Here is a 24,014-nt window from a genome sequence, read left to right as displayed (position 1 = left end):
CGAGAGGTGTGGGGGGTGAGAGGATTCACCAGAGACCGAGTGGGGAACAGAATGGGTGGATTGGCTGAAGTACACTCCTGAGGGGAGCAGCAGGCTAGTCAAGAGAGGGCTGCTGCACCATGTGGGTTGCTCCCTGGCCTGCCGGGGATGGAACTTGTGCTGCAGTAGTTGCAGATAGCTTCATAGGTTGCATCTTAACCCCTTGCGCCACCAGGGAGGCCCCCCATCCAGCTTGAATTAATTCCAAAGCCTCATTTAGTCACCCCTGTTACCAACAAGAATCAATACCAACTCTGAGAGTCCAGGAACTCCCCTGCCCCCCAAACTTTTTTCCTGCCTGATGACAGATAATCGCTGTTTTATTCCATTGTGTACTCTGTAAGTCACAAGTAACACTGCTTTGGAGTCCTGTGGATTGGTAGTAATACAACCTAGTATTGAAGAACCAGATAGAACCTATGCAAGTCCGGGGCCTGCTTGACTCTTAGGTCATTGATTCACTCAACACACGTTCTGCAAGTGTGTCCTGTGGCAGGATGCACAAACTTCATGTTGGTCTTGTTGGAGCTCACTGGCTGTGTTCCAGGCCCCTGGCTTATGTTACCCGTATCTCCCTTGTCCACGGACGACAACTTTTAAATCCAGAGAAATTAGGGGACTTGCCCATCATCACATGGCCAGTAAGTGGCAGTCAGGATTTGAATGCTGAATTTTTCTGTTTCCTGCGTACAGGCTTTTTCTTCAATACTTTTTTAAAGATAAAAGGGTTATTTTTATCTTTATAAAGGGGTTATTTCTCGAAAATGCTAAACATACTCATGGACAGTAGAAGCAGGATTTGCCAGTGAAACGGTTAGTACTCAGCATTTTTATTGTTTAATTCTTACTCTCCTGTCTGTCTGAGATCTTGAAAAGCTACCCAGGCCTCTGAGGCCCACTGTCCTCATACGCCATTGAAGGGGTCGTTTTCAGTGGCCTGCCAGTCCTTGCTTGAGCTCCAGACTCCTGCAAGGCTGAGAATTTTTGCAGCTAAATGCTCGTCATTGACTTGGATTCTTCTTAGAGTGACCCGATTGTTTGTTATCTTTTTCTTTCAAAGATCTTTTGGGCTGTTGGAAAAAGTCATGACATATTTTTTCTATATTTTCTATGCAAAAATACATCACGACTTCTCCAACAAACCAATAGTTGCCATAACGTGTACCCCTGCAGCCCACTGGAGTCAGTGGCCACCCCTGCTGTGTTGCACATGAATCTGGAGGATCAGTGAGTTTAACTTGAATTTCCACAGACTTGGGGATCTTTTTACATTATATTTTATATTATTTTATGTCAGTTAATGGGCGTAATTCAAGAGAAAGTTGACAGACCAAAACCTTCTGCTCCTGCAAACCTCATTTTTTATGTACTTTCTTCCCTTTGACAAGGTGGTAAGGTCATGAGGCCCCTCGCTGAATTATGTGTTTGGTAGTTCTCCAGATAAAAAATGACCTGTTCTTTATTATGGAGGCAGTGTCATTTGAGAGGATAAAAGTTGATATAGATGTAAAAAGGACCAAGGTTTTTATCTGGTTTTGGCAATGACTTCCCTGGGACTCTGGGCACTTCACCCTAGCAACTTGCTGCCTTCTAGTTCTTGTAAAATAAATGAAATGATAAATAGCGATAGAGATTTGCGGGATTAGTAGAGAAAATAGATTAAGTAGTATGGTTTCTATACAAGAGTGAAGTTATATAAATATAAGATCCTAATATTATTTCAGGACATCTCAAATTTCCTATATAGAAGTCATTTTACTTTAGGAGAAAAGGAGGGAGTGAGGAAGGGAACTGATAGGTTGAGTACCTACTATGTGCCAGGAACTGTTAAGTGCTCAATATATACAGGGAAAGTGTAATGGTCGAACTCACGCCTTAGTATCACAGAAGGAAAAAATTGAGTTCTGGCTCACCTGCTTTTTATTTATTTATTTTTTTGTGGGACCCTCACCGGTGGCCGGGGAACAAATCGGCGCTGTAGAGGTTGCGGGCAGCCTCGCAGCCCAGTGCTCAACCGCTGCGCCACCAAGGGAGGCCCTCACCTGCTTTTTAGCTGTGTGACAGTGGCCACTGTGTCCACTGCTCTGACTCTCAGAGAGTTCACCTGAACCAACTTTACAGTCTTGCCTTAAATAGCTGTCAGGTTGTGTATATTCAGTGAAATAACATACTTGTGTTTGATGTTTCGCAAGCCCCCAGTAAACGTTAGCAACTGTTGCTGTTCCTTTCATTCCTGTTCACGTTTAGGTAAAGGTAAAGGCATCATCCCCTTCTAAGATAAGGAAACTGAAATTCAGAAAGGTGCGGCTTTGGCTCTAGGTCGTACAGCTGTTCCTTGGCAAAGCTGTGAGGAAGAAAATAAACACCAAAGCTTATGTTATGAATTTGGCAGGAGTCGAGAACCCAAAGGGTCCATTCCTGATCATAAAATTGCAAGTTTAGTTCTAGGAAAATTTGTCTTTCCTGAATGTGATTCTCCCTCTGCCTAATAATATCTGCGGGTTTGCTCCTTAGCACAGAGCTAAGTCCCGTCTTCACTCACCGCAGAGCTCAGCTAGTCCCTTACCCTCATCATACGCCTCCGTTTCTTCTATTCTTGCTTAAATGCAATCTACCTAGTATGTGCTCTGAACTATAACCTGCCTCTGATCCTTTCAGGAGGTGGTGAGAAGATAAACCCTAAATCAGTAACCGATCAAGCTTAGAGTCCAAGCAGTCCTTGCCACCGAGTGCTCCTCGCAGTGTGCGAGGCATCAGCTCTGTGTGGCTGTGCGCAGGTTTTTCTCTGCTTCTCAGTAAAGTACCTTCGACCTTGAGAGACTCTGGGTGAGATCCGTCCCCACCGACTCCGTTTATGCCTTTCGTTTTCTTCTCTGACCAGTTTAGAGAAGCCAGTCAACTGGGTGATTCTGTGAATATTCCTGCTAATCAGTATTCACTGGAATCGTTCCTTCTATTTCTCTTTCTCGTTTATGTAATCAAATTTTAGGTAGTTTTTTTGCTTGTTTGTTTTACCATTACACTTCAGTTGTAGTGCTTAAAGGTACTTTATGGTTTCTCTCTGAATCTCATCACATTGCTATGAGGTCCCGAGACGATCCTTAGGCCCATTTGACTGAGGAGAGGCCTGAAGCTCCCGGAAGTTTGTGCCCAGTGCCCTAGCGTGAGTAATGGGCAGAAGCAGAGTTGAAACTGGGGACTTTATTGCTGCCTTTCCCCTGTTCCTGTCTCCTGAGAGCAGATCTCTCTAGAATATCAGTCTTCCACTTAATCAAGGGCCCAGAAAAGTTGTGAGCAGGAGTTCATTTTGATCCAGCCAAATTTCTGCCTCTGCTCTATTCTCATTAGTTATGCCACAAACAAACACACCCATCCTCATTGTTTTGTCCAATATCAAGGAGAAAACCACCCAAAATAGAATGAAGCTGCTTTGGTTTGAGAGCACTGAGTTCATGTCTGCCTTTAAATAAACCTGTAAGGAATTATCAAAGAAACGAGAGTACGTATGATTGACTGTCTCCCCCACCGAGGTGGCATCCTTCCTTGATTATCCTCCCCTTTCATTATTTTTCATCAATGTCTGCATTAGTTTTATTTTAAGTAGAATTAAATGCAAAATTAAAATGCCTCCATCCTCTTCTCCATAGGGAAACACTTTTAGCACCTTGATTTTCTAATTTTTTCTGTGCAAAATCAAATGCATGCCTGTCTCTGCTCCATTTTTCTTATAATGGTAGGGGATTATACATACCATTCTCCACTTTTTAAAAAGGCTTAGCAGTGTGTCATTGCTCCCTCCGATGAGAATTCTTCCTCATCCTCCTTACAGGATACATGTTTGCATTTTCTCATAACATTAACTGACTCCCAATTGTTAAATACCTTGGTGTTTTATATTTTTTTCTTATTCTAACAGTGTTATAATGCTCTTCTAAGGCCTTGCTTTCCGTTTTTCTGCTGGGAGCAGGAGAGCGGGGATGGCCGTTGGGAAAGAAGTGCCTGGAATGTGGGGCCTTGCTGCTGGATTGTCTTGAGTGCTTGTTCGCATCCACACGCTGCCTCTTGCTGAGCTTCCGAGAGACTTCCATTGCAGCCTCAGACAACCGTCTACAACACACCCACACTTGAAATCATTCTCTTAGGAAAGCCCATTGATATTTGAACGATTCTCCTGACTCGCTGCTTTGCAATAATATATTCAGCAAGTGACTGCTTACGGAGTGCAAACTATATTCTCCCATGCTACATTATTTAATGCATTCCGTTATTCTTTTTGACTTCAAAACCTATTATCTATGAACTTCTGAGAGTTCTTTTTTGTATATGTTTTTGTAATAAGGGATAGCAGTTGGCATTTTAAAATTTAATTATACACCAATCCGTATAGAACAAAAGCCTAATTGCTAGTGAATTTTGTGCCACTTTGTGGTGTGAGAGGTGCTGTAGAATATCAGATGTTTGCTGTTTTCTAATCAATTTTATGGAGGTGTAACTTACATACAAAAAATTAACCCATTTCAAGTGTACATGATGAGTTTTGACAAATGTATGTGTTTCCCTAACTACTACCTCAACCAAGATATAGAACGATTCAAGCACCCCCAAAACTCTATCCCCTGTGTCCCTTCTGTCAAGTTCCCAGATCTGCAGTTGGCAAACTGGACAGAGCAAATGGTGTGGTTCCTGCTTGAAGGCCAGGAGCTCCAGGCCCAGAGAGAGCCTGTGTTGCAGTTTGAAACAAAGGCGGGAAAAACCAGTGTCTCAGTTTGAAGACGGCTGTCAGGCAAGAGTCCCTCTTACTCAGGAGAGCAAGCGTTGGCCTTGGCCTTGCCGAAGGCTGACTGAACAAGCCCTCTCACATCTGGAGAGCAACCTGCTTTATTCAGTCTACTGAAGTAAACATGAAACTTAACCCAAATCCCCTCACAGCAGCATCCAGTGTAACGTTTGACCAAATATCTGGCCACCCAGTGAGCTGGTCAAGTTGACTCATAAAGTGAACCATCCAGTCTCGTAGACCCTTCTCAGGACTTCTGCGTCTACTGGGAATGATGACCGCCCACCATCCAGGAGTCCCCTGTGCCCTCAGTGGCCATTATGGGATATGCGGCCCACAGTATGCCCATTGCTTAAGTGACCTTGGGCCACTTGCTTAAGTTTCTGAAGCTCCAGGCTCCTGTTCTGTGAAACAGGAATCATTTCTCTGGTTTTGAGGAGTAATGGGATAGAACATGTGATATTCCTGTTGTGAGACCTGGCCTAGCATAAGTTCTTCATACATTTTAATTCCTTTATCTGACATTATTTGTTCCTGTCTAATTCTCCTGGTTAGTGGCTTCTTGGAAACATTCTTTTTCTGATTATTTTGGTGGAAACCAATGATATTTTATTTCCTTTTAGTCCTTACTCTTTCTTTCCCTCTTTTTCACACTAACCCTGTCCCTCAAACCCTTGTTCATTTTTTTTTCTACCTGTTCTCCATTTTTAGGGATGGGAGGAGTCGAATCATTATGTTGTAATTATCTTGGAATTTAAGTTGCTCAGGAACACTGTAGTTTGATTGTTAATGAGCACTTGGTTTGTTCTTTGAATATGAATTATGGTGAACAAGACCTCTGGGGAGGTATATCCCAAATAAGAAAATCGGAAGCCTCATCCTGCCTGTGGTGTGAGATTTGCTTTGTGTTTCTGGAAAGGCCAGGGACCTTGGCTGTTCTCGACACCAACCCATGGAACTCCCAAGTGGGTTGCTCCCAAGGCCTCGTGATAGCTGGAGAAGCACCGATCTAGTCAGCTCCTCCTTTCTCTCTGGTCGTTAAGGGGTGGGGGACAGACCTTCTGCCTAAACAAGGCTCCTAGCCCCCTGCTTGGTGCAGAGGAGCCTCATGGGGGAGAATTTTACTTAAAATTACACCTGGGAGTTTTACCAGATAATAATAAAAAGGCCTTAGTTATAGTTCTCTTCGCCTGGATTCTCTTTCTTAAGTGCTTTCTCCTGTCATATGGTCATGTCCAGTTTGTCATGGAGGCAAACCAGGTTTCTCCAGGGCAAGAACACCTCATATAAGGGTGAGGTGAGGTAGCACGGCCCCCAGGCTGGGGAAGATAGCTACTGTGGAGCCAGGGAGAGCCAGAATTGAGAGCTGGAAGAACCAAGGTTAGTCAGAAGCACTAAAAACCAAAGCCAATAAAAAGTTACACAACCTAAAGCTAATTATTTCAACTCCCCAAGTCTCAGTTTCCTCATCTGTAAAATGGGACATTAGTAGAAATTGCGAAGTTATTGAGTCTGACAGGGCAGAAAAGAATGAGAACTGTGTAGCTATACCACTGACAATCTTAATATTTTTTTGACATCCAAAAGAAATCCTGTACCCACTAGCAGCCACCCCACTTTACTCTGGTCCTCAACTGTTCTAGGGAACTACTAATGTATTTTCTGTATCTATAGGTTTCTCTATTCTGAACATTTCATATAAATGAAATCTCACAATATGTGGTTTTGTGACTGGCTTTTTTCACCTTGCATATTGTTTTCAGGGTTCATCCACGTGTATAGCACACACCAATATTTCATTCTTTATCACCAAATAATATGCCATAATATAGAATTTTATGTATCCATTCATAAGGTGAACACGTGGGTTGTTTCGATGTTTGGCTCTTGTGAGCAATGCTGCTGTGAATATTATTGCACATGTATTTGAATTATGTGTTTTCAGTCCTCTCATTTGTTTTCTTACAGTTAAATTGTATGAATTCCTTGCACATCTTGTATATCAGCCCCTTGGTGGATGTGTGGTGTGCAAATATTTTCTCCCATTCAGTAGAGTGTCTTTTGTTTCAGTGATAGTATCGTTCACTGTGCAGAAGTCGTTTAGTTTGATGTAGCCCCAATTGTTTGTTATCTTTTGTTTTCCTTGCTTTTATTTTATTTTTTTAAAAGATGTATTTATTTATTTATATAAGCACTGGGTACAGTCAGAAGTGCAGGAGGGTGAGAGAATTCACCAGAGCCAGAGCAGGGAGCAGAACAGGCAGAAGGACACTGCTGAGGGGAGCAGCGGGCGGCAGGAGAGGTCTGCGCGCCATGTGGCCGGGGAGCAGCCGGGGATCGAACCTGGGTTGCGAAGCTGCGGGCAGCTTCGCAACCCAGAGCTCAACCACTGCGCCACCAGGGAGGCCCTGTTTTCCTTGCTTTTAGAGATTAATTCATAAAGGCATCTCTGAAGCCTATGTTGTGGAGTGTTTTGCCTGTTTTCTTCTATGTGGTTTATGGTTCAGGTCTTACATCCAAGTCTTTTATCCATTTTGAATATGGTGTGAGATAGTAGTCTAGTTTCTTTCTTCTGCGTGTGGCTGTCCAGTTTTCTCAATACCATTTGTGGAAGAGACTTTCCTTTCTCCATTGTATATTCTTGGCTCATTTGTTGTAGATAAATTATGCGTATAAAAGTGGGTTTACTTCTGGGCTCTCAATTCTTTTGGTCTCTGAGCCTGTTTTTGTTCTAGTATCATACTGTCTTGATTATTATGGCTTTGTAGTATAGTTTGAAGCCTAAGAGTGTGAGAGTGCCATTCTCCTCTTTTTTTGGTCAGGATTGCTTTGGGTATTTGGGGTCTTTTGTGGTTCCATGTGGATTTCAGTAATGTTTGCTCTATAAATTTGAAGAATGCCATTGAAACTTTGATGGGGATTACATTGAATCTATATATTGCTTTGGTTAAGATTCTGTTTAACTTTTTGAGGATCTGCCAAACTTTTCCACAGGAATTACACATTTTACATTCCCACTAGTCATATATATAAGGGTTTTAATTTCTCCGTATATGCCAACACTTGTTATACTAGCTGTTATTGTTATTAGTATTATTATCCTAGTGGGTATGAAGTGGTATCCTTTTATAGTTTTTATTTTCATTTCCCTATTAACAAATGATGATGAGCATCTTTTCATGTGCTTATTGGCTATTATACATCTTTAGGAAAATCTTCAAGTCCTTTGCCCATTTTTTTATTGGGTTGTTTGTTCTTTTGTTGTTGAGTTATAGGAGTTCTTTATATATTTTGAATACTAAACTTTTAGCAGATATATGGTTTTCATCTCTCCTTAAATTGTAAAAATACCACATTTTAGCAAATATTTACATTTTACAGAAAAATTAAAAGTTATTTTACTGTTCCTCAGTTTTTCTTCCCAGCAGTAATTGTTGATAAATATAGTATATATCCTTCCTGGTTTTAAAAGTGTTGCATATCCAAAACTTTGTGTACATGTTTACTTTCTAGAAATGGGGTTAAATAGCTGCAGTACTACACCTTTGGTTTTTTGCTTAACAAACATCTTTTCATGGTGAGATCATTATTTTTGTGACTGCCACAAAATACCCCTTGTGAGGGGCATTGTATAGATGAGGAAACTGGGGATCAGAAAATTTAAGTAATTTGCTCAAAGTCACAGATTAATAAACAGAAGAGTCATTATTCAGACCCAATCTGTCTGCTTCCGAAGTTTATGTTCTTGCCACATCATTATGCTGCTCTCTGGGCTTCTAGCCTGGGACAGCCTCCATCCAGCTCTGATTTCCTTGTCTAGCTGCTGCGTCGCCTTGTGAATCTTGCACCAGAGGTAGTGTGTATAATGTGTACATGCCAGGAAATATTGTTAATACCCTTTTCTCACACAACCCACGTGCATATAAATCTTAAGCGATCTTGAAAGGGAAAAGGGGAAAAAAAAAAGAAAGAAAAAGTACCTAACGACCTGAGTTGGGCGCGGGCAGCCACAAAGTACATTTGAGCAAAAGCAGCTGCTTCTCCAGCCTTTCATCCCCTGCCTGCTCGCCAGGTCCCCAGGGCCATTCCCTCTGCTGAGCCCCAGGGCAGGGTTTTTCTCTGCCTTCCAAGCCTGGGCACGCTTCCTGCAGCCCAGGATGCCTGCCTCTCCTATTTAGCTTTGCTTCCCACTGGCTTTTTAGAAGCCATTGTGGAATGGGGGGGGGGCTCCTTCCCAGCACAGATATTCTAGATGGAAACACAATAGGAACTGAGAGTAGAACTTGAGCTGAGGAGAAAGTTCCTCCAACACACGTGTAAAAGCTGCTTCCTTCCCTGCCCCTTTTCTAGCCCACCTAGCTGCTGGCTGCTGGAGTTCAGGTCATTATTCCATTGCAACCTGCTGCCTCCCCTTTCTCCACGTACCTCCTGCACTTGGATTGGTAAGCTGACCCTATATACCTAAGAAAGCCTTAGTGTGAGTTGCTTAAATAGCTGTTCTTATCACTCCTCCCAGTAAGAAGACGTGCTTAGATTTATCCAGCACCAAGAAAGGGGCGTCTGCAATCCGAGAGTCAGGCTGCACTGGGCTCAAATCGCAGGTCCACCAAGAACTGGTTTGCATGGCCAGGGGCAGTTCCTTGACTTTTCTGAGCTTCCTTTTTCTAATCTCTAAAATCCAGGTAATGAGACCACCGATGTCATAGTGCCGTGAGGGGCCCCTCAGCTAGCACGTGGAGTCTGGCCTCTGAAGAACTGTGCAAATAGTGGTCATCAGGTTGTTATTGTGGAAGAGGAGCAGTGATATTGGGGTCAGATGTGAAGGCAAATAGAAGGGGGCCCCCACATGACAATAATAAGGTCTCCCCTTATCTCCTATCTTGCTATATTTTCCTCACAGCACTGTGTCATTGTGTGTGTGTGAATATGTCTGTCTGTTTTGTTTACCCTCTTCTTCTCTGGAATGTGAACTGGGGAAGAGCTATTAGTTTTGCTCAACCTGTGTCCCTCGCCCTTAGAACACCCCGGCATGGGGCAGGTACAGTAATGCAGTCAGTGTTCAGGGAAGAAGTGGTTGTGAGCGCCACTGTGTGCCCCCTGCTGTTCCAGACACTGTCTGTATACTTAGTAATATATTTATGACCCTCTTTAACAGACAAACGCTGAGTCACAGCGAAGTGGGGTTCTTTGCACCCCTGTCAGAAGCTCAGTCAGTGGAGGAACAAGCAGTCTTAATCAGAGTCCGGGCTGGTGCTACTATGCTGTGCTCTCTCTCTGTAAGAAACATCACTATTACTTTTATTACTGTTATTATTGACAACTTTTAAAATAGTAGCTCTTGACTCATCATCTCTCATTTGTCTCGAGTCCTAACTGTGGAGGAAAGTTAGCCTTTTTATTACCCCTGCATTTGACAATTGAGGCAGTAACAACAGACTGTGTTCATTTAGCCTGAGCACACTGATTAGCTCATTTTATCCTCACAACAGTCCTGACAACCATTGGCAGTTGGGAAAACTGAGGCAAAGAAGTACAATTATTTACCCGGGGCCCCGGGGCCATACAGCTAACAAATGATGGCTCTAGGCCTTCAGCCCCAGCAGTCTGGCATCAGAGACTGGTTCAAACACTTCACTTCTTTGTGATTCAGGGAAGAAAGTTAATTGTCTGGTTTCTCAGCTTGTGAATAGCAGAACTAGGGCTGAAAGCAAGTCTGCCTTGACACTGAACCTGTATTCTTCCACCAGGAGTTATTGCCACGTATCTCCAGACTTGGATTTCCATCCCTCCGGGGTGACAGGGGAGAAGACAGTTGACTTAATCAAGGTCACTCAGGGCTGTGACCCCTGACCTCAGCCTCCTTTCTTCTGTTAAGCTGGGCTGTGTTGGCCTCTTGTGCCCCCAGAGAGAATGAAGCCACAATTGGTGTAGAAGTCTTCCCAGAGTGTGTGCATGCTTCGCTTTGGACTAAAGGGGCACCTGATGTCTTTATGAGACCTTAGTATATATAGGACTTGCTGGTGCCTGCATGGAGGAGGGAGGGGCTGGGAGCGTACCTAAAAGCAGAGGAAGGCTGGCTGGGCCACACAAATAAAGACTTTCCTTTGGGCCCAGTGGCCCCAAGGCTTTGGGCACCCCTTTGACCCCAGCAGACTAGGAGGCGGATGTATGCCTGTAGATGGCAGGTCGATGATTCTATTGGGTGAGGGGTGCTAGGGGAGAGGGTTCCCTGAGCCCGGTGAGAAAGTGGTGAGATTTTTCTGAGTGGAGCTGTCAGAGATGTGTTTTGATGGGCTGCCCTGGAAGGGCCGCTTCCTTCTCCCTCAGCTTGCTCCCCACGACTGCAGGGGCGGGGCTGCCCTGCCCCCATCCCTGTGCCCATTTCTCCGCTCTGTGCCCACCAGCCACTCAATAACCCAAGCTCCATGGGCTAAATCCTTCTTAAACATTTTCCGCTCTCACCATTCATGCCCCTTATGCCCCAAGTCCTGGTGATTCTGTAGTAAGAACAGCCACCCTGCCCTGAGCTCCTGCGGCGCAGACGCACAGGCCGCGTGCCCAGCCCTGTCACCATCCCTTCACTTGATCCTTGCCGCCGCCTTCACGGTCATGTTCATCCCCATTTCATACATGAGGAAACCGAGTTTGCCCACAGTCTGAAGTGACAGAGCTGACTTCCACTTATGTCTTCCTGGCTTTCAAAAAGCATGTCCTCGCTACCTTTCAAGGCCCCTCTCAGGCACCACAGAGCCCACTGACGTCGAGTGTCTGTTGTAATTGGCTTTCACTGTCATTGCTGGAGCGAGCAGAGGCGCCTCTGGTGCTCACCGGGTAAAGAGTCCTGAACGTGTGTTCCGTTCTCAGGGAAACAGTAGAAGGGTTGCTTCAGACAGTGGATTCTCAGCTGAGTTGCCCTCGGGACTGTCCCTCTTCTCATTCGTGGGAAAATGGTCAAGGAATTTTGCAGGAAGGCTCCCATCCAGAAAGTTGCTGGAAGACCTCCCTGGTGGAGCTTGTACAAAGCATGATCCTCCCAGCTCAGCCAAGCCCCCTGCCTCTGCTGGGGGGCTGTCTGCCCCTAGTGGGGAAGCTGGCTGTCTTCATCACCCAGCCAAGAAGCTGCTACAGGGTTGGACCTGAGCCCCTGTCTGCCTGCCTAGAGGTTCCTGGCAGACTTTGGCCTTGTGCTTAAAGTCACTCAGCAAGTAAGTGGCAGGTCCACAAGTGGGAGTCAGACTACAGCTAAGCTTCGAAGGGCTGGGGCAGAGCACCACCTCTTCCCCTGGTGCCCTTCCTTCATTAACTGGAGAGTTCTTTTTATCTGTTTCATAAATGGGCCTCTGCCTTGGTTTTCTTTGAAGCTGTAGTTTGTGGCTAAAGAAGAATCTGGAAACTCTGCAGAACAAGTTTGACCCCGACGTACCCTTTTCAGCCTCTTGCCCTCCTACCATTCTATCTCCCACCATGCTCTGCCTGAAATGCCCTTTCTCTGCAGCTGACGCATTACTAGCGCCTCCAGCGTTTTCTCAATCTTAAAGCAGAATGAGCTGTGCTTTCTGAAGGTCGACCCCTCCATCCCTGCAGCCGTGTGCTCCTCCTAAGCAATGTCACAGGTTTGTCTGCATCACTGGACTGAGCCTCTGGGTAGCTGGGTCAGACCCTGCTCTTCTCTGAGTACCTCAGCCTGACCCAGGGCCTGGGAACCCAGGAACCTCAGCCAGTGCTTGATGAACGAAGGAGCACGGAGCACAGGGGTGCAGTGCCCACCACCTCCAAGTCCAGAGCTCCAGAATTCAAACTAGCCTGTGCCCACAGAACCCCATGAAGAGCGAGATGGAGATGATCAGATGTATTAATCACTGGTTTGGAAAGGAATTAAAATATTTCCATAATATAGTATGTTTCTTTTCTAAAACAGATGTGCCCTCGTTGTTTCATGAGGAAGTAATTAAGTGTGTTTGATTAAAACATTCATAAATGCTATCATTTATTCAAGGCTACTAGATGCTGCTTCTTTATTGCACTTTATACGTGTTGTGTCTGCTCCTCCCGATCCCCCTGCAAGGTGTTTCTGTTATCCACATTTTAGAGAGGAGGAAACTGAGGCTCAGAGAGGTCACGTTCCTTGCCCATGCGTAGTCGGTGCTAGATACCAGAATGGGACCAGGGCCTTTCTGTCGCCCTAACTGCTTCTGACCTTGTATATTTTAGACACCTTTTAGCTCGGCACCTGAGCCAACACCGAGCCAGCACCCACATCCTTTCTTCCTCTCAGCCTTCCCTGTGCCCAGCGTCCCTCCCCATCCCTTCCTCCCCTCCTCACTGCACTCGCCTCTCCATGTCCTTTCCTCTGTGTCTGCATCCTGGACCTGCAATATTTTTGTCAGCATTAATCATTGGTGCACTATTATGCACGGAAACTGGTGTGGATGGTACTGTGCTGTCGCATTTACATTAATAAATACACTTTATTAAGGCCAAACTGCATATATTATATTTGCTTTCTTTATATAGTCCGACTCTTAAGATTTTTTTGAGCCCCAATTTACATTTTTGAAAATGTATGTTTTCCCCCCTCCACGTAAAATATAAATACAAAATCTAGTGAAAAGGCAGCAGCATGAAGTTTATTTTATTCGAGGTGGTCAAAACAGTAGGATACCTATTTCAAGTGATATATGAAGTTTAAGGTTGAAGCACTTCTTGGTAGAGACGTTCAAGAGGTTTCTTACAGACTTAGATTCATTTGTTTTCTGCCCCTCCTAGTATTTCAGCAGGATTAAGTTTTTTGAATCAGTGGATCAAGTTTTAATTTTCCTGTTCCTTCCTTATACTGACATATGCTTTGGCAGAACACAAAAGAGACCTAAACATGTCAGCATGATTTTTGCTCAATGAATTAAAAACCATAAAAGTAACAAGATCTGATTCAAATCCCTAAACTCCTGACATGGTGGTTTTGTCCTTGTCAGTCCCCAGATTCAGATTACTGACTTTGAAAAGCTTCCTGCCTGGAAGCAGAGGGAAGGGCAGCAGCAGGGTTTATCTGAGACAGATTACGGGGGGAGGCAGCGTGGAGTCGTGGAAGGAATACAGACTAGAAAGATCTGGACTTGAATTCCAGTTCTGTCATTCAAGCCTGGGGCAGGTTCCTGTGTGTCTGTGCACCCCAGTTTCTTCCTTGGAAACTGGACAATCAGGAACTAGTTTGAAGAGCTGTCAGACACAGTGAGGTCGTGTAGGTGAGGGACCCACCCGGCAGAGAGGGGCTTGCCGTCGGGGTCAGGACCACTTTTGAGAATGTTTTCAAATAGCTGAATCCAGCAGGATTTATGTATCTACAGCCACGCCAAACATTTTGTCTTCCGAGCTTATATCCTTTCCTCAGAATTCTTTTAAACTTTATCTTATCCTGCCTGTCACTGTCTTGCAGGAAATCTATACCCAGAACTTGGAGTTGTCCCTATTAAGCAAGGAACCGGCACCATACTCTGGTGATGTCCATTTCAGGATCCTAGGGACAGAGGGATCTTGTCAAACAGGACCACTGGCTTTGAGACAGGCCAGCTTGAGTTGGATTTTGTGTAAGATACAAAGCAAACTTCTTTGGCCCTCATTTTCTTCATCATGAGTTCATGATCTTCGAAGACCCTGGCTGATCAGACTTTCCAGTCAGTTTTCTGCTTACACCCTTCTTTGTTATGCATATTCCTGTCAGTTCCTCAGAGGAAGCCTGGTGTCTTTGTAGCTTTTAGCCTTTGAGTATGGTCTTTCTTCCTCTTGGACATGTCTCCTGGCCACACCAGTGCCGGCAGCCCATTCTTCAGATCCTGGGTGGTGTGTTAGGATCAGATGGGCTATGCTGTAGTAACAAGCAACCCCAATACTCCATGGCTTCAGTCAGCAGAAGTTTATTTCTTGCCCATGCTGCGTGATGGAGACTATGGAGACTGTTCATCACAGTCTCTCTGGGACCCATGCTGGTAGAAGCACCGTCTCACCCTGAACTGGAAATGGGCCATGGTAGAGCACACGCTGCTCTCCAGCTCCTGTGCTGCAGTGGCATCCATCATTTCTGCTCACATTTAACTGCAAAAGCAAGTTAGACAGTGACACTGAACTTGAGAGGGGATAGGAAGCACATTCCTCCTGGAAGGAACGGGAACTAGGATACGAATGAGCAGACCGAATCGTGCCACATTTAGATTTGATCTCTCTAGGAGTTTCCTTACGGCCCCCTCTCTAGACTCAGACAGTTGTTATTAAGTCAGCAGAGCCACTTTTGTGCCTGTACTTTCCACACTTCCCACAGCAGTTCTCATGCTCCACTGTAAACGGCTCTACTCTCTCCCTCGCGCCCTGAGAGCAGAACAAAACTCCATCACGTTCACTATTGTACCCTCAGCACCCAGCACTGGCCTCGGCAAGTAGTGGGCACTCTGTGTGTACGTGACAAAGAAAGGCAGGACAAACACGCCAGGTTACTTTGCTGGGTGGTTGTGATGATTGAATAGGAACTAGGGATAATGTAATGGGGGTCAGTTCACGGAGTGCCTGACCCTGTGGTGTGTCGTAGGCCTTAGTGTGGCCATTGTTGTTATGATGAGGGTGTGAGGAATGACTGGAACTGGCATTTATTAAGCACTTACAACACGCCAGACACTCAGGGGTTCTTTCTGGAAGCTACCTGGCGCAGCGCTTCTCACATCTGACAGTGGGGCTCGTGTTTTGTCTTGCTCCTGTTTGAAGACACTCACAATTTGCTGTATAGTCATGAGATTCTGAAGGTTGCTACTTTTTTGTCTTGAGTGATTTAAAGGTGATGCTATTTCCATGGCATCATTGTCATTTGCAATGCTTTTTTCTTTGGTGGGAGAGAAGAGGGTGCAGGGATAGCTAAGAATCGCTTCCTCTTATTGAGCATTTAAAACCTGCCAGGGTCACCTCCTACAGTCTCCCCGCCACCCCTTTAGGACAGGTACTGACAATCCCCACTATCCAGACGGGAGCTCTGAAGAGGAAGTTACTTAGGCCTCTAGTAAGCGAATGGGCAGGATGTGAGGCCGCCTGCTTGGGCTCCAGGCTTATGCTTTTAAATGACATTCTTAGTGACTCCTCAGCTGAATCACTAGGAACTTGCTGGCCCCGAGCACCCCCGTAGGTGTGTGTGAGGAACGTGCAGGTCATCCTCCGCCTGAGAGTGAGGCTATGCACAGCTGAGCTAGTGGACGGCGTGATGTTCAGTTCATCTGGCAGTGATTCTGGAGGATAATTTTGTTGAATGTTCTTTTGTCTTTTTGTCAGAGTAACCAGAGAACACAGGGAAATGCTGGTGAAACTGGCCAAACAGAACACCAACAAGGCCAAGGAGTCTTTACGGAAGGTTCGTACCAATGCGATGAATAAGTTGAAGAAATCCAAGGACAAGGTCTCGGAGGACACCATTAGGCTCATAGAGAAACAGGTACTGCCGCCAGCAGACTCGGTGCTTGTATATCTGACCCACAGAATCCCTGTTCCCGTCTAAAGGGAGGAAAAGTAGAAAACCCCCCCCCCCCCCCCCGGCTTCTTTCATCGACGTCATCGGCATTGACTGAGCCTTGTTCTGGGTCTGGTTCTGTGCCAGGATACAGAAAGGGGATTCTCTTGACCCTATACTGTGTGCCAGCCCCTGCACTGAACACTTGACGTCACTTCCTTTACCCTCATCACTACCATGCTGTGAGGTTGGCAGTGAGGTAACTGAGGCTCAATGCGGCTGAATAACTCGCCCAGAGTCACTCATTGGTAAATCACAGAAATGGGATCCAAGTGCAGCCAACTTTCAGTCTCCCTGGATGTGCTTGGCTGTCTGGTGCTGTGAAGTGAGGCCTCATGTCCTTAGTGAGCTGAGAAGTGGCCTGTGAGTGAGTCTAAAAGGAGCTCCTAGAGGGAAAGCAGTGGGGAGGGAGGAGGAGCAGGGTGTGGTGAGGTAGAGGAACATCGCTCCTCGAGGTCACACCATGGCTTGCACTGGGGGTGAGCAAATCGCAGGCGTGGACCATGCCTGCCATCACTGGGACAGGAGGCTTGAGAAGGGAGCTGGTATCTGTTGGACAATAGTCTACCACTTGCGTCAGTCACTTGCGGCACTTTAAAAAATCCAGGTATTGTTTACTGCCCCACAGTCGCCCGTGGAAGATGGACTTTTTAGATGGATTGCTGGGTCCTGCTCTGCATTCTCTAGTTTAGCGGGTGTGCCTAGCAATATGTATTTTTAAAAAATTCTCCAGTGGTCCTGAAGAAGCATGTTCCAGTGGCCCTGTGACCTGAGAGAGGCAGCAGACTCCTCGCAGCTTGTTTGTTCTGTAAAAATGGGTTTGTCATTCCTGCCTTGCTAGCAGCACCATTCAGGCAGCCGACTCTTGGGCTCTCAACTCCCTTCCTGTCATCTTTGTGCTGCTCTTTCACGCGCCTGCTAAAATAGTTTTGGAGACCTCTTCTGAACTCTGATCAGGCCTCTCGAGAGTTGGGGCCCTGGGCCCAGCAGGCCCAGATCCTTGTCCATCTCCAGGGGCTCCATCTGCACTCCACACTTGGCCGTTTTGTTCTTCCTGGGGGTAAACCTCGGACCCCGGGCCTGCCAGGCACACCTCATTCAGCAAGTCTGGGCCTTCACCTCAGGAGTCAGAGAGGAAGAACGACCAGTTAACCAGGGCTCTTAATGAAGTCCTGACAGAGACCTTGCTGGAAGCCACACTCGTTAGCGCCTGACCTTTCATCTTTCTCTTCACATTAGGTTGTTTTTTCTTCAGTGCTTATTACTATTGATTATTATTCTATTTCAAAATGAAAGCAGTTTTTTTTCCTGATACTGAACTAATCATGTTTAGTGTAAATTTTTTAACAATTGAGAAAGTAATTGAAATCTCATTGCCCAGGGATGACCATTATTAACATTTTAGTGCAGAACTTCAAGTTATCTCTGGAAGCACATAGGTAATAGGAGAAAATAGATCACACCGTATGTATTTTAACAGTGCACCCAGTGCGCTCAGTGATCTTTATTATTTGACATATTGTCATTTAAATACTAGTTCTTACTACTGTTGTTAACATTATTTACTGTCATGTGGTTGAAAGTTTGAGCAAGAAAATATTCCGGGAACAGTCTCATGCACACTTCATTCTGTTCTTTTTACTGACAGAAGGCACAGTTCTGGAGTTCCAGGTATACATTGTATTGTGTGGTTTTTGTTTTTGTTTCTTCCCCCTGTCAACATGCTCCCTGGTTTTGTTTTTTAAATAAACAAGGCAGGTAATGTTGTTTTCTCAGTTTTATAAGATGTACTTGTTGGTTTTGTTCTTGGTTATGAAAGCAATGTATGCACTTTGTATAAAATTTTGAGGAGTGTGGAAAGGTCAAAAGACTTTTTTAAAAAATGGGGGAAAATTTATCCTATAAGCCCACATTGCAGAAACAGGTGCTTTTAACATCTTGTAATATTTGTCCTCTTCCCCTATCCCTTTTAAAACGATATCATTTTTACTGTGATTGGGTGCTTGTAGTATGCACACAAGGTTGTATCCAGCTTTTAATTTTCTATTCAGCATCAAGCCATTAATATTTTTTTTATGACTTAAAAAATCTTTGTACACTATCATTTCTGATGCTTGCAAAATAACCCTTGTGGTTTTGCTATAATTCACTTTCATAAGCCCTGTTGCTGGACACTGTTTGAACCTTTTTCTTATTGTAAAGATGCTTCTAGTGAATACTTTTGTACACGAATCTTTGTTGAGATAATTTTTCTAGGATACAGTCCCGACTGTTGGAATTAGGGCACAAAGGGATATGTATTTTCAAGGTTCTTGATTTGCGCTGCCCAAACCTTTCACAGAGTTTTTAGAATATGGTTTTGTTTATTTTTATTTTGCCTTTTCTAATTCCTGTCATTTGAAACTAGAATTTTTACTATGAACTTAAAATGTTGCTTATCTCAGAAGTATTGCTTTTACTTTCACATTCCACAGAAGTTGATTATATAATCATATAATTCCACATAACCTTCCTAGAGGATAAGATGATAGTATATACATCCATTTCTGACTCAGCAACTTAGGAATTTGTCCAAAATAAATTGTCAGGAATCTTACCTTTAGAAGTGCTTTATATAAATAGTAGAGAATTGGAAACTGAGTAAATTTTGGACAGTGGAAATTAAGTTGTTTAATGTCCATTCATTTGAATCATTAAAGAGTTACAAAAATATTTTATAGACTTGGTAAATATTTTTAAAGACACGTAGATTACACAACAGTATTATATGATTTCATTTTTATAATGAAACATTTGATGTATATAAAAAGATGGGCAGCTTATCCACGTCAAATGTGAATGGTGGTCATCCAGGTAATGGGATTATGAACAATTTTAACTTCATTCTTTGTGAAATTTTTTTTTTCCAAAATTCTTTGAAGGTCATATTTTTAAAAACTGCATCATAAAAAAGTGTCATCTTTGGTGTGTAGGCATGAACGAGTCCGTTGTTGTAGGTGTCGCTCTGCAATCGCATCAGACCCCAGCCCGCCCTCCCTCCAACTTCTCAGCCCCTTGGCCAGCCTGAATCTGCTAAAGGACCCGGGTCTTCCCACCCAGGACTCTGACATCTGCCGGCCTGCTGTTTCACCTTCGCTTTTGTTTGCTATAAATGGGCCTGCTGAACATTAAAGCCCTTGGCAGAAACCGCCAGTAAATCCCGCCAAGATCCTTTCACTGCTGCCTTTTCTGAGAAACAGACTGCTCTGCAGCGAAGCCGGCGCGAGATGGGCTGAAGGAGGGCAGACTCCCAGCAGGCGGGCGGGCAGGCCTGTAGGTGGGATGCGTGAGGCAGCAGTTGGGAGCAGCACCCTGTGGTTTGTGGGTGTTGCGAGCCAGGCCTCCGGAAGGACAGTGCGCTACCCAAGCCTGCCCAGATGTATTCTAGCTTCCTGCCATCCCCTTGCTCTGTCTCTGCCTTTCATTTTCCTGAACATGTGGGATCGAAGGTGATGACAATGACAGTGATTACCACCATGATGTCTTCATCTTTATGGTTTTATATTTATTGTAAAGGAAAAGGCTCTTGCGTAGGAGTCAGAAGGACCTGGGATCAAGTCCTAACATTTTCACTTCTTGGCAGTTCAGGTCAGCAAATGGCCTCGACCTTTCTGAGCCTCTGTTCCTCAACTCTGCAGTGGGAGCAGCAATGCCTGCCTTGCGGGCTGGGTAAGAGGACCACATGCCGCAGCAGACTCGTGTGGGGCTGGCGTGGTTGCAGAAACTCAGAACTGTCTGTTCTTCTTGTCCATCCACCTCCATATCCCAACCTTGTGACTCAGAAGGTGGAGCTGGGGTTGACCTTAAACCTTATCTGAAGGAGGAAGGACGAGGCCAGGTGCTGTGGGCCCCGGATGCAGTGGCAGCCCCACGCCCGCAGTCAGGGTGAGCGAGTGCTTGGCTCCGTCACTCACTGACTTCTCCTGTGGTCTTGGGCGGGTTAGTTCACGTGGTTTAACTCTTTTACTCTGTGAAATGTGGAAAATACCTGTTCTGCGTGCCTTGCAGGGGTTAGGTGAGGTTGCTGGATTTGAACCAAGTAAGAGAGGACAGAACACTTGTGCATAGCATGAACTGCTAAGCAACTGTCAGGTGAATAATTAGCATCCCTCTTATGTTAAAGGGAAATAATGATGGTATTTCGGATGTTCTGAGGATAATGTGAAAAAGTGGGTGAAGTTTTTAGCCCCGTGTCTGGCATGTGATAAATACTCAGTACGTGGGAGCTGTATGGGCATCTTGCTGTTGTTAATCATCATCGTTTTAAGAAGTCTGATGATGATGATGGAAGAGATGCACTTGCAGGCATACTGTCCCAAGGGCACTTGGTGCCGGTACTATGGGAGCAGGTTTGTAAATATTTTCATTAATTGATTAATTGAAAAGAAGTCAGGAAGTGATAGTAAAAAATCAGAGTAACACAAGCAGTATTATTTGCATAGCAAATAACCAGTTTAAAACGACCTGCATATTCATGATTTTGTTTAACCCTGACAGGCACTGTCTCAGGAAGGCACGGGCGTCCCCATTTGATAGATGAGGAAACTCAGACCCACAGCAGGGAAATGGCTTGTCCACTGTCACCCCATTGAGACATCCCACTTAACCAGAACCCATGTACAGTGATGTTACCCTAGGTACCCTTCCCCCACCCCCACCCCAGTCCCTGTTGCTGTCCCCTTTTCCCCAGGGAAAGCTGGCCATCTCCTTCCTGGCTCTCCGGAGCTGCCAGCCTGCAGGTGCTGGGGTGCTGCTGGGCACCCCACCACACCTCATACAAGCAACTGTGTGGATGGGGGCAGAGGAAGCCGCTGAGGGGCTGGGGTGGCGAGTGAGGAGGGCCCTCCCATGTGCTGGCAGCCTGAGCTCTGCTTTCCCTGCTGAAAAATGTGCAGCTGTTGCCATGGTGAGAACCTGCTGTCTCTAAATCCTTCTGAGGTTCTGCCCCTTCTGGTTCATGCGGCTCTCAGCTCCTGGCCAAGGCCTTCGGTCTGTAAATAGGGTGTCACACAGCTGCGGTGCTGAACACCCAGATCCTGGGCACCACACCACCCCTCAAGGCTTCCTGCCCCGGCTTCCTGCCTCAGGCCCCTCTGGACATGGAGGGAGGCGGCGACCCTGACTAAATTGTATTGTTTTGTTTTTTTATTCTTAGAGGGAGAACCTACTTATTACTGAAAACTTGGGAAATAGAGAAGCGCACAGGAAACTTTAATATTTATTCATTTAGTAAATATTTCCTGAGCACTTGCTATGTGCTAGGTCTTAGGCTGGCTGTAACAGAGACCAGCATGAATAATACATCACCTATCTTCCCGTCACTGAGAGATAATCACTATTAATATTTTGACATGTATCCTCCCAGCTTTAAAAATATGCGTATTTTTAAAACATTTGAAATCATTTCTACTGTGTGTACACAGTTTTGTATCCTGCTTTTTCTTTCATTGAGGGGTATGTGACCATGTTCCCCTGATATTATAAATAATATCTTGAAACGTTTATTTGTTTCTGATTACAGAAACATCCCATGCTTGTTATAAAACATTCAGACATTCAATATTTCAGAAATATAAACTGGAATGTTATCCAAAATTCTATCCATATTTATACCCTCTCTGTAAGCAATAGTCTTAACTGTTTTTATGTATTCGGCTGTTTTTCCATTCTGTCACTTTATAGAGTTTTCTGATTTTTCATTATTAAAGATAAAGCTTAGGTAACTATCTTTGCATATAAAACTTAAGAAAATCTTTTCAGATTTGTGTGGTGAGAATTTCCCAGTTGAGGGTGTTGGGGCTTGAAAAACGGTAGGAACTTTTGCCTGTTTGGCTCGTACGGGTGATGTAAGCTTATCCACTTCACCAGCGCTTTCTGGCAGTGAATATTGTAATTAAAAACCACAACATCAAATTTTTGTTAACTGTGATAGCTGAATTATATCTTGTTTTAATTTGCATTTCTTCAGTGTCTGTTGAATTTTCTGTGTTTGTTAACCAGATATACTTCATCTTTTTTTCTAGACACATTTTTTTCCCTACCTAATTATTGACATCTTAATTTTCTTCTTCTCAGCTAGTAGGAGGGCTTTATATAGCAGAGATTCCTGAGGTGTAGGAAATTCTACATCCACTAAGGGACAGATAGGCTGGTGTCTCTGTGTTCTATAATAATAGTTCAGAATTTTGGGCTGTGGAATCAGACCGCCTGGGATTAAATTTCATCATGGCTGCTCTCTAACTCTATCCTGAACAAGTGGTCTAACAGCCTCAGTTTCTCTTTTGTGAAATGAGAATTACGGTAACATCTCACTCATGGGTTGTTGTTAGGAATCAGTAAGAGTATTTGTAGAAAGTTCCTGGTATAGTGCCTGGCTGGGACTCAATTATTATGAGCTTCTGTCACCATTATTGTCTCTCAGGTGATCTTTGCATAGTTCTGGATTATTTGTCCCCTGCCTGTTTCCAGCCTCGGTGACCAGACTCTCCCATTCTGTGTTTCTGCAGATCAGCCAAATGGCCGATGACACGGTTGCAGAGCTGGATCGGCATTTGGCCGTGAAGACCAAAGAGCTCCTTGGGTGAAAGTCCACCAGGGCCCCTGAACCCCAGAGCCTGGCTTCTCGCAGAGCCCTCGGGTGGCAGATGGTCACCTCTCGCCCCCGTGCGTGTGGAAGACTGTCACAGTTCAGTGGTCCACCCTGTGAGGCCCCCGCCTTCTGGCGGGACACCCAGACCTGCTCATCGCTTCCTCCTGCCCCTCCTGTTCCCCTGCGTTGGGCCTCTGGCACGGGTCCCTCTCAGAGGGAGGCTCCAGGGGCCTTTACTTGGGGCGTTTACCTCAACTGTGACGTTGCCCAGTGACTAGGACCCTGGACAAGCTTTGCACTGCCTGCTCCTTGTTTCAGGAATCTCCTTTTCAAATGATGGGTTGGGCCCTGTCCCCAACCTGAAATCTGCTGGGACCTTCACCTGTGACTGCAGACCTTTGCTGGAGGCCCGTTACACCGAATACAGCTCTGAATAAAGTGGGACGCATAACCACCAAGGAGAGCAGAGTCCGTCTGAATCCCTGTTCTCCAGATCTGTCCGTGTGTCGCACATTCAGTCCTGTGCCCCTGAGTCATCTTCACACTCGCTCCTTCTCTGCCTGGACCACCCTTCCGCTCCCCTCCCGGCCAGTTCATCCTTCGCGGCTCAGCTCCTATCGTACTTCCTCCAGGAAGTCTTCCTTTTCCTCCCAACCTCCCGCCCCTGCTATCGCCTCTCATAGCACTGTCTGCTGTTCTTATCGGAACCTTAATTGTTCTTTTGATAACCAGTGTGTACATCTTCAGTTCCTCGGAACTTGGCATCATGCCTGGGACATGGTAGGCACTCAGAGGCTGTTGATGAGTCGCACGTAGTAGCTCCTCAACAGCGCTGGCTTCTTTTCCTTTCTCCCCAATCCTGACACTTCATCCTGTCATTTTCCACCCTGGTCTTTGTCCTCAGCGTTCGCTTGGTCATGCAATACCCTCCCTCCAGGGCTGCCACAGGCTTGTGGTTTGTTGTAGCTCCTCTGTGGGTACAGAATTAAGTGTTTTTCCCCCAATAATGTTTTCTTCTAGTGGTTCATTCA

General features: G+C 45.2%; 1 protein-coding gene across 4 annotated transcripts in view; it reads left to right on the top strand.

Moving 5' to 3' along the window:
• MRRF (mitochondrial ribosome recycling factor) overlaps nucleotides 1-23,258 on the top strand; it is a gene marked incomplete at both ends in the record, with an annotated part of 39,246 nt that extends 15,988 nt beyond the window's left edge. For 2 of the 4 annotated variants that reach the window (XM_084238130.1, XM_084238127.1), the window contains 2 exons: nucleotides 16,121-16,280; nucleotides 22,901-23,258. In XM_084238130.1, the coding sequence (XP_084094256.1) occupies nucleotides 16,121-16,280; nucleotides 22,901-22,978 (238 nt within the window). Of the gene's footprint in view, nucleotides 1-16,120; nucleotides 16,281-22,900 lie in introns of those variants that run through there. The other 2 variants (XM_084238128.1, XM_084238129.1) reach the window with 2 other exon arrangements.
• Nucleotides 23,259-24,014: the final 756 nt, after the last annotated feature.

This window comes from Talpa europaea (genome assembly GCF_964194135.1).
Source record: "Talpa europaea genome assembly, chromosome: 7".
Classification (NCBI taxonomy): Eukaryota; Metazoa; Chordata; class Mammalia; order Eulipotyphla; family Talpidae; genus Talpa; species Talpa europaea.
Note: the sequence above shows the minus strand (reverse complement) of the source record. Positions and strands in the feature narration are given on the sequence as shown.